This window comes from Buteo buteo, chromosome 15 (genome assembly GCF_964188355.1).
Source record: "Buteo buteo chromosome 15, bButBut1.hap1.1, whole genome shotgun sequence".
Taxonomy (NCBI): Eukaryota; Metazoa; Chordata; class Aves; order Accipitriformes; family Accipitridae; genus Buteo; species Buteo buteo.
In genome coordinates, this window is record NC_134185.1 from 27,030,375 (window position 1) to 27,046,275 (window position 15,901).

Genomic DNA, 15,901 nt, shown 5'->3' on the forward strand with positions numbered 1-15,901 from the left:
TGAAGAAGCTCAAGTTGAAGTCAAAGCAGATGTATTCTATGAAATCTTCCTCCAGTTTGTCATTTCATACTGAAAATTCCAGCCAAAAATACAGAAATAAAAGCTGTCACAATTTTATCTTAATCTGGCCATTAAGAACAGCTCAGAATTTCTTAACATGGGGAGTAAGACCAGAAACTTTGTAACATTAAATATGCAAATTTGAAAACTCAATCAAGCATCCAATTTTTTCAGGTCTATATGCATATACATTGTACATAAACAACCGAACTATGTTACTCTCAACATATTCAAGAATACACATAGGTTTGACAAGATTAACGTTTTGATTAGAGATGTAAGTTTTTTAGAGCATTGTTCCAAAAGCTGACTCAGATTTTAAAACAGTGTTTTCCTCTATTTAAAGTTCACTGAAAAGGTTCCTATCCAATATCATTAGCAATTTAAAGTGTCAAGAGTGATTAATTATTAAAGTCTGCTATGCCAAAACACGAAACTCTTACTCAAGTACTGGCAACCCCCCAACAACACTAACATTTTTAACTTCAGCCACTATTACCGGCTGGTAAGAGTGGGAAAAGAAACAATACTCTCAATTGTTTTTCACATGTGTAACATGAAACAATGCTGTGATAGTTCTAGAATACTCTTTTAATCTCTAGCATTTTGTACGTCTGTGCATTTTAGAGACAGGTCTGGTGCCTTTGTATTTACTAGAGCTTGATGAGTTTTTCCTCCATTGCTTGTTTCTTTGCTTTCCATGGAAGCCTTTGGTATCCACCACGCTTCTGGCACTCGTGCAGCTCAGCTACATGCTTCATTATGAAACACCTTCTTTTGTTTGTTTGAACATGCCACCTACTGATTTGATATTTCCAACCCTTACAAAGGGCATTGTTCCCCCACAAGGAATAATAAATCCTTGTTCATCCCATCTATGCCACTTTTTACGCATCTCCATATATCGTATTGAAAAGTTTTCAACCTTTACTACTCATGTTGAGTTCAAGCCCACCAGTTCTCTGTATGAACTTAGAATTCTGTCTCCTGTGCCACTATGTGTCAGTTTAAATTTCGGTATGTTAGACCTCATTTGCTATTTCAAAGTGCAATTATCATCTGTCAGGGAATCCTTTGTGGGTTCGTGGAACTGCCTGCAGTTTGCCATTGCTGTAACTACCTCGAGTAACCTGTTAGTGCTGCCAAACTGTCACTCTGCCTGGCCACTTGCTTTTCCAGCTCTGTGATAAGCGATTTGAGAGCATGGCCTCAGCAGCAATGGATCCTTGTGAGAGGCAGTAATAACCCCCCAAAATGCTTTTTGGAAATCTAAAAAGACAACAAATTCGTCTTCGTACCAACCAACTCCTTTGAATAACAGCAGTTGTGCAGCATGACCTCCTCTCACAAATGCTACGTTGAGTCACTCATCCACATACCGTTAGCATAATATTATTCTTTAGATGAGTTTCTATTAATTTGGTTGGGAAAGATGTCAGGCTTACTTCCAAAGTTCAGACAACATACTGAAATCCAGAATTCCAAGGAATCCAGCAGCAACAGTGAAGAAAAACAAGATGTGGGGGGCAGGGGGGGATGTTGAAGCTTTTCAATTTAAATTAACATATTGTTTAAATACATGTACAATTAATTTTTTAGAGCTGTATTAATAAACTTACAGTTTAAAAATACACATTGTTGTACATTGCAAGTCAGTTTTGAATACCAATTTTGGCAGGCTTTAAAAATCTTCATACACCTCAATACTCTGTAGAAGAAACTCATACACCTCAATACTCTGTAGAAGAAACTACAAAAATCAGTTCAAAGTGGCAGGAGTAGGATCTTGCTAAACTATAGTACTTTGGCTTTGCAGATTGTGAGTATTTATTAAATATCTCATTTTTCCCCTCCAGAATATGTCCTTTTTCACTTGCAGAGACTAATTATACTATGCCCACAAGTTACAGTATTATTAAACTGGCAATTCTGCACATGAAATACAGTTACAGATAATTAAAAAAGCCCTTTAGTAACACTCACTTAAGTGCAGAAAACACTTCTAGAAAGAGCTCTCTGCTAGTGCAGCAACGCTCATTAGTTTTAAAATTAGTACAGAAGGCTTGGAGAGGAATAGCTCCTGGGTTGGGGGGCTGTGAAAAAAATTGGCAAAATTGTGATTTTGCCACTTCCACATTAGGAGGGCAGATGGATAGAGCTCTATTTTAGCAAACATTGTTAACAGTAATCTGAAACTTCAAAGGTTAAAGCATTAAAAATTAACAGCACTTACTCAGGGCCTACTTTCTACCAGGTATGGGCAGAGAACGATTAGTACTCACAGCAGAAGTCACAGCAGCATAGGACACAAGCTTTATTTTGCTGATGTGCAGGTATGGTGCAAACAGATGTTTAGCTATTCCAATTTACTTGATAAGTCTAGAAATAGTTGTACACTTCATGGAATTAAACTAATAAGAATGTGACAGAGACAATAACGGACGACTTTTCGCTTCTGCCTTTTCAAATAGTTGTTATTGTAACTGAATTCTTTGCAGTTGGAGTAGACTATGAAGAGCCCACAATAACGTTAGTTACTTGCCAAGACAACATGGTAAAAGCTGAAGTGGCAAATTAAAAGGAAATCAAAACATTACATGGATGTGCTGAAAAGACTTTGCAATGGTCAGAGGCAAGTATGTGGCTTTGGCTTGAAACAGAAATATTTCAGTTTACACATAATTAACTTTTAGAGAAAGGCTGAAACATTTTTAGTGTGCACATGTGAGAGGAAGCAACTTCTGCACCTAACATGAATATGTCTACAGACTACCAGTCTAAAGACTCCTCAGCTTATCAAATTAGAAGCAATACCACTTGAAAACAACTCTCCACTTTTGTGTCAGGAGAGCTATACTGTCTCTAACCAGTACAACATTAAGTGAGCTACAGCATTGGAACCTGCAGTTCCCCACAGGGAGGTACTGAAGTCTCCATCACATAACAAGACACTCCCAATATATGCAAAGTACCATAACTGCACCAGTTAATGCATAGGAGGGAAAGTGTTCAAAATTAAACAGCTGGCTAATGAAATATGCTATATCTTACTGCTATTAAGACAACCAGAAACTTGTATTTTTGGAAAATTGAGACCTAGAAGCAAGAAGGAAAGACAATCACAGCAAATTGGAGATAGTCATGATGGATGACAGTGAACTGAAGGTCTTATTTGATTTCTGAAGGTTGTGACGAGATTCGTGGGACACTGGAGGTAACCTATTCTCAAGTAATTGAATTAAGAATTACCTTAAAAAGTAGTCAACCATTTGCAATCCTTTTTTTAAAAAAAAAAAAAAAAAAAGAACCAGAAACAAAGAAGATAAAGAAACTAAGAAACTTGTTTGTCCTTTCACAAGGAAACTACTTGACACAAAAAAAGAAAATAAAAGAAAAAAGAAAAACCAGATCATCCTTTTATTGCTTTATGAAAAATGCGGCATTTGTTGAATTCAAACATGAAGGTACAGGTCACATCTAATGATCTGAGGACACTATTACAGAAACAAGGATTTGTTTCTTAAAAAAAAAAAAAAAGAGAGAAATTATGGATTCAGGAAAGGGTAGCTTATGAGACAGAACTGCTTGCAGATATGCTGCTCTTTAGTATTCTGTAAAGCAATTCAGCAGAAAGATACTTAATGCTTATTTTTGATCTGCCACCAAGATCAATAAGAGTGAAGATGTTTCTAAGGAAATCTCCTCAGCAATAAGATCTTATACTAGATGACCATGATGAGAAAGTGGTCTGCATTTAGACTGACTCTGGCTCTTCCTCCTTTAACCACAGTTTTATTTTCAAATTCAACGCTTGTCCTGTTTCACACTGAACAGTGCCTGCAGTGACTTACTCTTAAGCAACATCAACAGAACTCCTGCTTAAGAATTTCACAAGTCAATACATCTATGGCTTTTTCTGTGAATCCATGCAGTATCATTAAAAACTCAAACCTCGTAAATTTTTATACCACTTCTGATTCCAAATGAAACTAATTAAGCATTTTAATTTTCAAGACATCATGTGCCATTTTGTTGTCCTCCAAGAAAACATAGGAAACAGGATTGCATTAGATCTTCAAATATTATACTGAATTGCACAACTACCAGTCATCTTAATGAAGGTAAAAAAATTTTACTTTTCAAGAAAATAGAAGAAAACAGAAGCCAGACTTAACCCTGAAGTTCACCCAAACTACTTTGGTTTCAAGCACCTAATTCATGTTTAAAGTTCAGTAACTTACTATGTAATAATCACCTAGTAAAATTGTTTATGTTTCTTCGGGTAGATAAGCAGTGCAGCAAGATCAACATAGATGATGTATTTTCAAAATTATTTTTGTAATCACAACTGCTGTCTCTTAGCAACTTCCAAATATAGTTGAGGATTTGATAAGTGCTCTATTTAGGCTGTTTTAGGAAATGTTTCCACTTCAAACTATCTTTTCCAAACATTCAACAAAATAAGTTCCCGTTAAAATCAAAATAATGTATTGATTTTGTCTCAACTATAGAAATTAGTTCATTTTTCAGCTTTCTGTTTGGAAAACAGAAGCTATTTGAATACAAACATTGCTGTCAAACAGTTTAATCCTTCATTTTTCTGCAAAACTGAAGATGATGACAGTTCATAGGATTGCTTTTTCATGCTTCCTCAGAATGCTGCTGTTCTTCAGCTGCTATTTATCCAGCCCTATGTCCCACTTGGACATTGAAAAAGTCTTGCCTCATTACACTGGATTTCTGCGGTGTGCCTCTCCTACTAGAACTTTTCAGCCCCATATTTGTTCTACACTCATAACAACTTGGGCATTATTTAACCATCTCCCATGCAACATTTAGAGGTGCAAATAATGGTTATATTAATGAAAGAGAAAGCCTGATAAGGGAGCCTGACTGACATAGATTAACACGTTTTTTTAAGGAACAGAAATAAATTCCTGAGAACTGCAGACAGCTTCAGCTACCTTCATGACTGTAGAGTATCTTTTGTTCCTTGTACAGGGTTTCCCCCACCACCACCATAGTTTTTGTTTCCTGCTTATTGAATGTGGTGTCAATGAGTTCCAATTCATAGGAAGAGTTTAAGGCAGGGGAGTATTTAATGCAAAAAACTACATCTTTATCATGCAGCAATGACATGCTTCATTTATTCTCATTCAGAAGGGAATCTATAGGAGTCATTACCTTCATTTACTGTTACTTTTTGTACATAACATAAGCAAGAAACACCACACTGCATGACAGAGGGTAGAAAGAACACGTTTATCACCTATAAGCTTTTCAGCTGATTTGCTGTTTTATACTAACGTCGCTAAGCACAAAAATACACTCTACTCACCAAATAAATTGCTTGAATGTCCTTGCTTAGATATGGGTTTCAGTTCATTTAATCCCCATGCGTAACGCTTATAATTATCCCAGGCATGTTTCATCATCTGTAGGGAAACGAAAGCAGGATTGTAATGTTGATTTAGCAAGAAGCCACAGCAAATACCGACTTGAGAATATTCTCAATATTAAACACATTTAATTCAATGCTTAATTAAATTCATGTTGTATGCATTGGAACTATAAAATACTCAACGTAGAATAACAGTGGCACTGTTTTCTGGGTCACAGTAGGATGGTTACCGTAAGAATTCCATATCTGTCCCATCCACCTCTACCGTTATCTGCATGCTTATGGTCAAGACACACTCAAAAATAACTGTTAGGAAGGGAATTTATTGTGTTATGTATCAGTTTAAGCAAGATTTTATTTCCCTTAAGTATACACCTCTGAAACTAAGGGAAGCAACATTTTTAAAGAAGTTTTTTCTCCTAGAGCAGGAATTTTTAAGGTCAAAATTAAGCTCACAGTAGTTTTCAGATTCCAGCGGAGACTTTCTTGCGTAAAACTAGCTGGTTCAAACTCAGTACAGCTAATAACAGGAGCAGGAAGCTAAAGCGGGCAGGCAGAACACCTAGGAAATGTTTTGAGGTTACGATGATATAATCTTCTGTGACTATAAATGCTACTGCATGCATCCGTAGCTACTTTCACATACCATTTTGCACAAACAGCTGAATACTTTTACAACATAGCACTACAAAAACATGTTTTGCATAAAGAGGTGCACCACAAATAAATCCTGCTTTGGGAAACCGCCTTGGGGACCCGGCACAGCAGCTCTGCGGTAAGAGCAGAGGACATCCACGTCAGAAGCGGGGGCATCGGGTTGACTCAAGGACACCCACTTTGACCACCACGCTCAGCCAGACCTAGCCCAAACTGTCCTTTTTGGGGCTGGTCCAGGTGCGCAGCCATTCTAGCTGGTCCAACACCTCCCTTTACCAACCACCACCTTCAACACCTGCTTAGGAAAAGTCTTCTTCAAGGGCCACCACAAGCAGCCTCACTTGAGGGAACAGAAAGAAAGATTTTTGCCTCTGCATCGGCCCTCCTCCCCTCTTCCACAAGGGAGAGCAGCGCTGGGAGTGCCAGAGGTCATCTTCTAGACAAAAAGTGACAATTTCAGACCTTTTCAAAGATATTGCTTCAGGCTGTCAGCTGACAACACTGCTCTGGCCCTTGCTTTCAGACCTTTTCTTGAGTCCATGTGTGTCAAGGATAATTCTCTTAAATAACAGTTATAATCCTAAATTTAAAAGCAACAGCCTTGGGACACACAGATAATAGTAATCCCACACCTCCTTCCTTCCCCTTTCCTTTGCTCAAATCACATAGAGAAATTAAGTCAATTAAAAATCTGCATTAAGCCAGACTACAATAAATGACAACAGATTTTCAAAAGTATGGCTGCACTTGTGAGAATAAACGTTTCTTTGCTATTTATGGAAGCATAAATACGCATCTATCCTGCAGGAAAATTCAGGAATGTTAATTTACTCTAGAGCCCTTTCAGGCCCAGCTTTACAAATGCAAAAATTGGCATCTGCATTTAATATGTGAGCATTTTCAACCAGAAGGTTAGCCTGGTGTCAGCTCTCAGTTGAAATGCAGTGACTAAGATATCTATGGAAATGGTCTCAAGCCATGGATGGCACCGATATACCAGATGGCAGGAGCGGTGTCCCTTGCTTGACTTCGTTGCAAAATGCTTTAGGAGCTCTCCAAGGACAGGGCATTTTGTCCCAATGCAGAACTGGTAATAGGCAGCCAAGTGGTAGACTTGATGTCTACAGGGCATTTCCCATCCCTGGCTAGAGGGATCAAGACCATATGAAACCAATCATTTGGCCACAGCATATTTTCCAATTTACCAGTTGAAGTTTTCTGGTAATTTTGCATATTATACAAGAATGATTTATTCTGCCCTATCATCATGTGCCAGACCTGCAAGCTCAGCTTTAGATATTAATGTACAAATTCTCAAAAATTTCAGCAGGCTAAATCCTGCCCTCCACTGAGCCTGACATTTTCTATGCTTTGTCAAAGCTTATTTTCTCATAAAAATCACATCAGAATCTTTTAATTTGTTTCATCTTAATCTGGGAACACCACACAGAAGGGCTTTTTTTTAAAAAAAAATAATTAAACTTGTAATTAAGTGGTCTGAATCAAAGTGCCTAAAGATGCAATATTATAAAAAAAGTTAAAATTGCTCAAGCCAGTACTGCCATGGTCCTTCCCTTTTCCCCTCCTTTTTCTCCTAGCACATCCCTGCTCCTTCTCTTGCATAAGAGATGCAGCGCTCATCTATTCCCACACCAAGTCAGTTTAGGAAACAGAAGCTTTTGCAAGTGAAATTTTTGGTTTGAGGATCATTTTTGTCCCGTCTCACTCCCCAAGTCAGATTGCCATGAGTATCAGAGTTACCAAGTGGAAAACACAGGAACAGCTCCAGACCCAGTTCAGCTCAGTCACAAAGTGCGTGACACTACAAGATGTCCCACATGTACTCAGTTGCCTGTCGTTTTTCCAACTGATTGACATTTTGATCATATTGCATTGTAAATGCATGCGTGAGTTCTTAACAGAAGCCACTCCGATTACCTATTGTTAGTCAACCCCCAGATAGTAAGACAGGAAGCTAACCCACACAGTAGACACTACCTTCTAAGAACATTCATTACTTCATGTCAATGTTCATTCCCGCCCCTCCAAAACGTCCTCCCATTTTGCCGAGTCTAACTACTCAGGTACGTTTGCCTAATTGCTTCTTAGGAAATTATAATCCATGAATCCAAAAAGCCAAGCAGACAGACAAAACCAGTAATTTGAAAAAAACAAACAAAACAAAACAAAACACAAAAAAACCCACCACAAAACTTTTAAGAAATATTTCCATGGGAAAAAAAAACTCGGAGTAGTCTGTGCAAGAGATCCAATTCATCCCTTGTGGCTAATCAAAGTGTTAATCTAGAACTCTTCCAGAAAGTCTAGATTTAGATAAAACCAGCGAGCTTAGCAAGTAAGTTTCCTCCTAAGAAAATGCACCTTTAGAACATCCTTGCTTTAGACATTTGGAGGTTTATGGACATAACATTGAGAGCAAAATGCAACTCCAAAAGCAATCAGCGAGCCCTCTAGTGTTTCAAAAGGACAGGAGTTACCCAAACTAGGCACAAACATGAATGGGTATTTAGCAAAAGGTTACTACCATAAGTGTTACTGTTCTTACTGGGCAAATAGCCCATAGATATAGTAGCCTAAAGTAACTACCTTACTCAACGCTGCCTGCTGGACAAGTGAGTTTGGGCTTCTAACCAAGCAAGATGTCCCAGTTTCTAGAATTCAATATATCAGAAATACTCTACACGCTTTTCCCCCGTTCTATTAAGTTTCCCACTAAATGAATTTCCTATTTGTTAATAGCTTTATGTTCTACGTAAGAATGAAAAAGTTCCAAAATATTGAGTATCAATTTGAATAGACCCAGTCCACTGATAACTATTCTTTGCTTAGGCAAAACTCCTAGCACTGGGACTTCAGGAAAGAATTTTAACAGGTTTTTTGAGAAATCCATCTATCTTTGCAGTCTTCACCTTTCTTTTTGCATGAGACGTCCCCAAATCAGTATCTCCATTTTTTTTTAATTCACAAAGGCCCTTTTGATCACATCTCCGACTGCTTGCATAAGTACTGTTGATCACTTGAAAGGTCTAAATAAAGATCACAGTTACTGAGACATCTGTATTTCAACATAACATTAGGGATCCTGTTAAAAAGAGAAATTCCTAATGATGATGAGTCTAACAGCTTTTGACCAGATGATTCCAGATACTCTCAAGCTCCTCTATAGTGTAACTAATAAAATTATTTTACCCGAGTGCTTTCAAATAATTCCTTATTAGTCCTCCAGGATGTTAACAGGCAGAGTTACATTTGCATAGATGTATTCCTCCATCCTTCTACCTTTGCTAAGGTATGTTCATTGAACCTCAAACTCTAGAAGAGCCTGACAGCTCACTGGGAAGCCCCGTGTCTACATTAGCAAAGTCCATTTCCCACGGAGCTCTACCTCAGGTTGCTCAATCAGTAGCGGCAGCCAAAGGCTTGACTAGCTAGCACTGTTCCACTAGTAAGCCAGCTGCTTTTACATCTTCAGAAAAAAATAATTTTTTACTTATGAAGTCAGAAAATGCCAAAATACTACCCCATCTCTGCTGAGGTATAATGAAGTGTGCTATTGTGATTGATATCAAAGTCACTTAGAAGAAAAAGGTGAAGGTCTGACACTACGCACAAAAGGATCTCTGCATTTCTTTAAAGGAAGCATTTTGAAAGATAATTTTTAAATCCTTCTCAAACCACTGAAAATGAAAAAAATAAAGTAAAATAATAATAAAAAAAAATTGTTCTCCAGAAGCAGAAACAAAGACCTTATCTACAGCTATAATGCTGGCCAACCAAAAGACGATGATAACGCACTCCCACTTGTTGGTATTTTAGTTACTGCCATCTTCCAAAGCACTCTAACACAACGTCTACAGAGGACACATAAGCCACTTGAAATGTGCAAAATACAGTTCTATTCAAACAGGAGTACCCAAGAGTTCAGGCATGAAATGTTGCCAGAACACCAGAGCCATACTGAATCAGCATAATAATAGTAGTATTTAGATGCAAACTACTGCAGTACCAGGTGGAGTGAAAATAATAAGAACTTAATAAGGTTTATTTTTAGCAGTTACACACAAGCAGGGGAGATGTCAAAGGGGATGTTAGGAAAAGAATTCAAGCACCTTCCAGAAACTGGGATATTAAAGGAAAAAAAAATTCATTGCATGAAATAGTACCACCCTGACCTTCAACAGAACCATTTAAACAATACCAAGACAAGGAAGGCAGGCAGAAGACTAAGGTACTAGAAGCCCAACAAAGAGACAAGTTAAAAAAACACACAAACAAAACAAAACAAAAAAAACAAACCCCAAAAACAAAACTCTGAAGAAAATGTAACAGCTTGCTTGTCTAATCTCTGCTAAATTCTCATTGCTAGATTAAATAATCTTCTCTTTCTCAGTTTACAGTGAACTTTTACACATTTAAGTTATTCTCACCTTTTAAACTTGTCCTTACCAGAACTACATGTTCACTCAGTCTAGTCTCTCTGAATCTTCTCTCCTTCCTGTTGTTGTAACTAAACTTCACTCTTTCACAGTATCAGCAAAGGAAATGAAGGAAGTTCCTAGAATTAGTCAGAAACCTCTATACACGTTCCACTTAAACTTTCCTCCCGTACAAATCAACTCGCATGACTGACGACTGTACTGGGTCTGGCTGGGATGGAGTTCGCAGCCTTCACGGCAGCCCGTCCGGTGTTTGGAATTTGTGGCTGAAATAAGGTCGCTAACACAGCAGTGTTTCAGCTACTGCTGAACACAGCTTGTACAACACCAAGGCTTTCTCTTTTCCCCACTCCTGCCCCCTTCTCACTCCCCCTGACAAGTAGGATGGGAGGGGACACAGCTGGGACAGCTCACCCCAACTGACCACAGGGATATTTCCTACCACGTCACGTCACATTCAGCAACAAAAACGGGGGCAGAAGAAGAAGAAGGGGGGGTTTCCAAGGTGGCCGTTGCTCGGAGGCTGAGCATCCGTCAAGCTCGTGGGAGGTGGTGAGCGGCTGCCTTCGCATTGCTTGTCCCTGCCCCCTCCTTCCTTCACCTAATGAACAGTTTTTATCTTGAGCCACCAGTTTTCTCACTTTTGTTCTTCCAGTTCTCTCCCACAGCCCACTTGGTGGGCCAACAGTTGTGTGGGCACTTGGCTGCTGGCCCAGGGGAACCCACCACGACGTCTCGGAGCACCTCCAGCGCGGGAAGTTTGTGACCACAACACAACCCCAGCTGGTTTCTTGGACCCGATGACGATATTACATTAACCATTAGCAAAAACTCAAGGTTTAGAAAGCCTTAACTTTCTTCCTTTCCATTCCCATTACTGTTAACCAACTGCACCTCAATGAGACTGGGTGAATCAGAATCACAGAAGGGTTGAGGTGGGAAGGGACTCTGGAGGTCACCTTGCCCAACCACCACTGAAAGACCTATTCTCACCTGTTTTCACAGTCCCCAAGTACCAGCCAAATTGCAGCACAGCTGAAAAAACTTCACAATCATTCCAGAAATCTGTTATTAGTAAATGAAACGGCAACTCTGAAGGTACTGTCACCAATCAGGATTTCTCTGTGAAAAACTGTATGATCTCCTTCAGCTGATTCACTATCAGTTTTCATAAAAGCATGCTGCATATATAAGAGCTCTGTTTAATATGCTCTCACAGAATCTACTGATTATCACAGTGAAACGTTTTTGGCAACACACAGCCTGTCTTTTTTATTTTAATTATCAAAAGGATTACATTTGTGTTTCATCACCTTCATAACAGTATTTAGTGTAATATTGCACTTCTAAAGAAATATAAGTTGTTAACCAAGTTTATTATCTTGTCTTGAATAATATGCATCTTGGAAACATGAAGCGATAGGTCAATTTTTCTCTAGATCTCAATACATAACACTTCTTTTTCTAGCATTAGGAAGCACAGCTACATTGCGAAGTCATTTGACAGCTTCCCTTGTTTCAGAGCATGATCTTTGTTACTTTTGTCATTATTCACTATTATTGCTTTGGTAGTACTTCAAACCCTTTACTTCAATCTTTTCTTGCAGTTCTGTACACAATCGTAACACACTCCGATGTCTTTTTCATCTGGAAGTGTTTCGATCACTAATAACTGCCTTGAATTGCCTTAATAAATTAAATTGGATTTTTAAAGTATTTTTTAATTGGTATTCGCAGCTTTTTACCCTGTTCAGAGTTGCTCTATAGTGGAAATACTTGGTGAAGATGTAGGGTGTTCTACTGCAGTTACTTTGCTAATTAGTTCATAACCTTATCTAAGCAGACACGCAGATAGGACTAAGAGTGATGCCTGTCTGCTTTTGGGTTTTTTTCAGTTACACTGTCTATTGTTATGCTAGACTGCTGACAACGTTAGTTTTAAGCAACTTTTCATAAAACAAAAACTCAAAGTTAACTTCTTGACTGAAGACCAAGATTCACTAGAAAACAAGATAGAACTGGTTTATATTCAGATCAGGTCTTCTGTAGGTAGAATTGTGTCTAGAGTTTGATTTCAAATTAACAATTAGCAACTATAGCGAACAGAACTTCATTCTAAGCTCTTCATTTTTAGTTACTATTTCTTACTGCAGAAACAAAGCCGGAAAAAAAAAAAATCTCAAATATCTGAAGAAGGTTCATCCCATTGGATAGTTTACTTTTTTGCCTGGAATCTGACAGAAGAAGATACAAATGAAAACATACTCCCTTTCTCTACTGGTAACAGAAATTTGTTTTTCTCCTTCAAGACACGTAAAATAAATCCTATCGTTGCGAACCTTCACATATATAACCACTTCTTATCTGTCAGCAGGAAGATTATTGCAAATCAGGAGCTTGACAGATTTCTGGTGCTTATAACCTCATTTCCTAATGGCATCATCCCGAGTTAAAAGCAAGCTACACACTGTCAATGGTTGTTTAACAGTCACTGCCCGAGTGTCGCTGTTTTTAATTTAGCAGGTGGATGACAGCCATGCTCTGAAGCCCACACAGGCTGGAGAAGTTCCAGCGAGCGCTTCCCGATGGGACTTCCACTTAGCCAAGTAAACGCCCGAAGGAGACTTTTGTATTAGTTAATGGGCCAGCAACAAGGATTCCCAGTTGCTGTTTTCCACTAAGCAGCAGCTAGAGATTTTGGGAACGTGCAGGCGCTTGTTATTTAGCTCACGGCTTCGTTTTGCATTGTGATAGGAATAGAGAACTCTTCACAACTCAGAAGTTCATCTGAGACTGCTACCCACAGCGTAGGGCATTGCCACACACCGAGATGGGGAAATACCTGCAACTTTCAAAATGACAATAGAGCTAAGGTAGCCAAACTGATTTACATGATTGTCCATTAAAATTAAACACGCACCTTATATCAGGAAATATTTTATATGGTTCTGTATTTCACGCTCTGCACTAAGACATGTGAGCAAACTCCTGCTACTCCTCAGCTTTTCAGGTTCTTACAAATAATTCATTTCTTGCCCGCAAAGCCAAATTAAAATAAAAAAACCCTAATATCTGCATATAAAAAAGGAACTAAGAGGGAAAATAAAAACATTAAGGACTATTCTGAGGATTAATTCATCATTTGTACTGCAAAGCACTTCAAAATCCTCAAACGGAAAGCCTGACAGAAATGCTAAGTATTATTCCCACATGTGTTACGTTAAGTTACAGATAAGCTTCTATTCTTATATTTTCTATTCCTCACAGTAGCTTGTAAGCCTCTTTAGTAGTATATTAAACTATCCAACTAATATTCATCATATGCTGTTCTGGGCATCATTTGTTAACCAGGGACAGACGTTGCACAGTGCTTCATTCTGTTACACATTTTAAAAGGAATAAATTATCCTATTAATTCTGCAACAAGAATTCTAATTAAAAGGTAACTAAAGAGAACAGGAAATTTGCAGGTAAGGTATTTTCTACACTTATTCTATTACTGCATATTTTATTTAATGCACAAGCACGCAGTAAAAATGAGACTATTTTGTGTAAGAAATAATTAATAAGAACAGCAGCCCTGATGCTTTGATATGTCTGAACAAAAAAATGTAAGTTCATCTGAAAACGATTGTATGACGTACCAACCTACTCGATGACAACAAGCTACATTTTACTCATTTGTCAGGCATGCCTCTCTTTGCTGAACAGTAAAATACTTCTAAAATTATGAATTTACTGGAAAACTGGAGATACCAGAATGCTTTACAGTTAGTTTGTGAGAACTGGGCCGTGGTGCTTTAACTATTGCACAGTTCATTTGAGCAACCTGGTCTAGTGGAAGGTGTCCCTGCCCACGGCAGGGCGGTTGGAACTGGATGACCTTTAAGGTCCCTTCCAACCAAAACCGTTCTATGATTCATTTTAGTAGAAGTCACAGGGGGATAAGGTAGAAAAACTTGAAGGAAGGCCAGAGTTCACCTCCATACTCCAAATACTAACATCATTCAGTCCAAGCTGATACCCACAGCCTGCTTCTTACCCGGCCATCCCAACACCACAGATATAAGAAAAACAAACGATTTGGTGCAGCACAGAAGCATCCCAGCTGAGACTCTTTCCGTCACTAAACAAAAACTAGGAAGGCAAGAACAACATACAACCCTTCCCATAAAGAACACTGTCCCCGCACTTCCTGAAGCCAAAGGTCTGGCTAATTTCAGCCAAATTAAATTATCCATCGCAGGGAAACAAAACAAACAAACAAACAAAACAAAGTGGTTCAAAAATCTTGCCCATATAGTTACCCAGATCAAATATAACAGCATTCATCCTACACTGAACCATCCAAAGTAGATCAGTTTTAGCTCAGTTTTAGATTTGCTCAACTTCAGCTGTCTCTCACCCAACGTATAGAAAGCAAAATAGATATGCAAGAAATCACTATTTCCTTTCAAAACTGAGGGGTTTGGAGGATATATTTGTTTGTTTCTCCCCCCCAGGTAAGCAAGGATTTGAGTATGTTCTGTAGGCATTTTAAGAGTTTTTCCTGAAAACATCTGCCTTGAAAGCATCAAATAAGAGGCTGCCGAACTGTTCTGGTCTCCAACTCTCAGTTACTAGTGGGGGAGCCAACAACACGTTCTCAGTAACTACACCAGTGGAAAAAGAAATGAAAATATAGTATTGAAGCGCAGCATTATGAAATTGAGCACAGATGACATTAATGTTGAAGATGCTCTATTTTCAACTTGTTTCAGTTGCCATTTACGTCTGTATACATACACTAGATGGAAATCTTAAATGAAACATCCAAAGTCATTCAGTTAGGAACAAAAGAGCAGTCTAAAGAATAAGCCATGCAGCCCCTATCTTACAACTTAGCAACTGTTACCAAGATCTGCATTTCAGAAAAAAATTGAAGCCTACAGCTTGTCACTCAACACCACTGTATTTCTCCAAAGCTGTCTTCTTCAAACACGTAACAAAAAAAGTCAGATGGACTCTTTAACAGATAGACTGAAAAATTATTTCTTTAGTACTAGCAAAAGAGGTAGATCATGTTCCTGCATCATTATTTCAGCATTTTGGAATTTATTTAAAAAAAAAAAAAAATCTCTGTGATGGACAGATCAGTGATGCTCCAATGTTTTTTTTTTCTAAGGAGAGTCACTGATGGCTAATTTTTAAAGAACCAAATCACACAGATGTTTTGTGTTAGTCAAACATCCATTAAAAGAGAAACACCACATCATAAGGTAATGTGCAAGAACTCAAGTCATTGTTCATTACTGACAATAACCAGAAAGAAAGCTGAAGTATTTTC

The 15,901-nt window shown here is 38.3% G+C and overlaps 1 protein-coding gene across 2 annotated transcripts in view; it reads right to left on the minus strand.

Annotated features, from left to right (window-relative positions):
- Window positions 1–15,901, minus strand: part of MAN1A1 (mannosidase alpha class 1A member 1) — a 149,893-nt gene that overhangs the window by 105,744 nt on the left and 28,248 nt on the right. Inside the window, exons 1-2 of one of the 2 annotated variants that reach the window (XM_075046847.1) lie at window positions 10,567–10,752; window positions 5,399–5,495 (exon numbers count right to left, since the gene is read on the minus strand). In XM_075046847.1, coding sequence (XP_074902948.1) covers window positions 5,399–5,495 — 97 coding nt within the window. In that variant the 5' untranslated portion in view covers window positions 10,567–10,752. Of the gene's footprint in view, window positions 1–5,398; window positions 5,496–10,566; window positions 10,753–15,901 lie in introns of those variants that run through there. The other variant, XM_075046846.1, reaches the window with a different exon arrangement.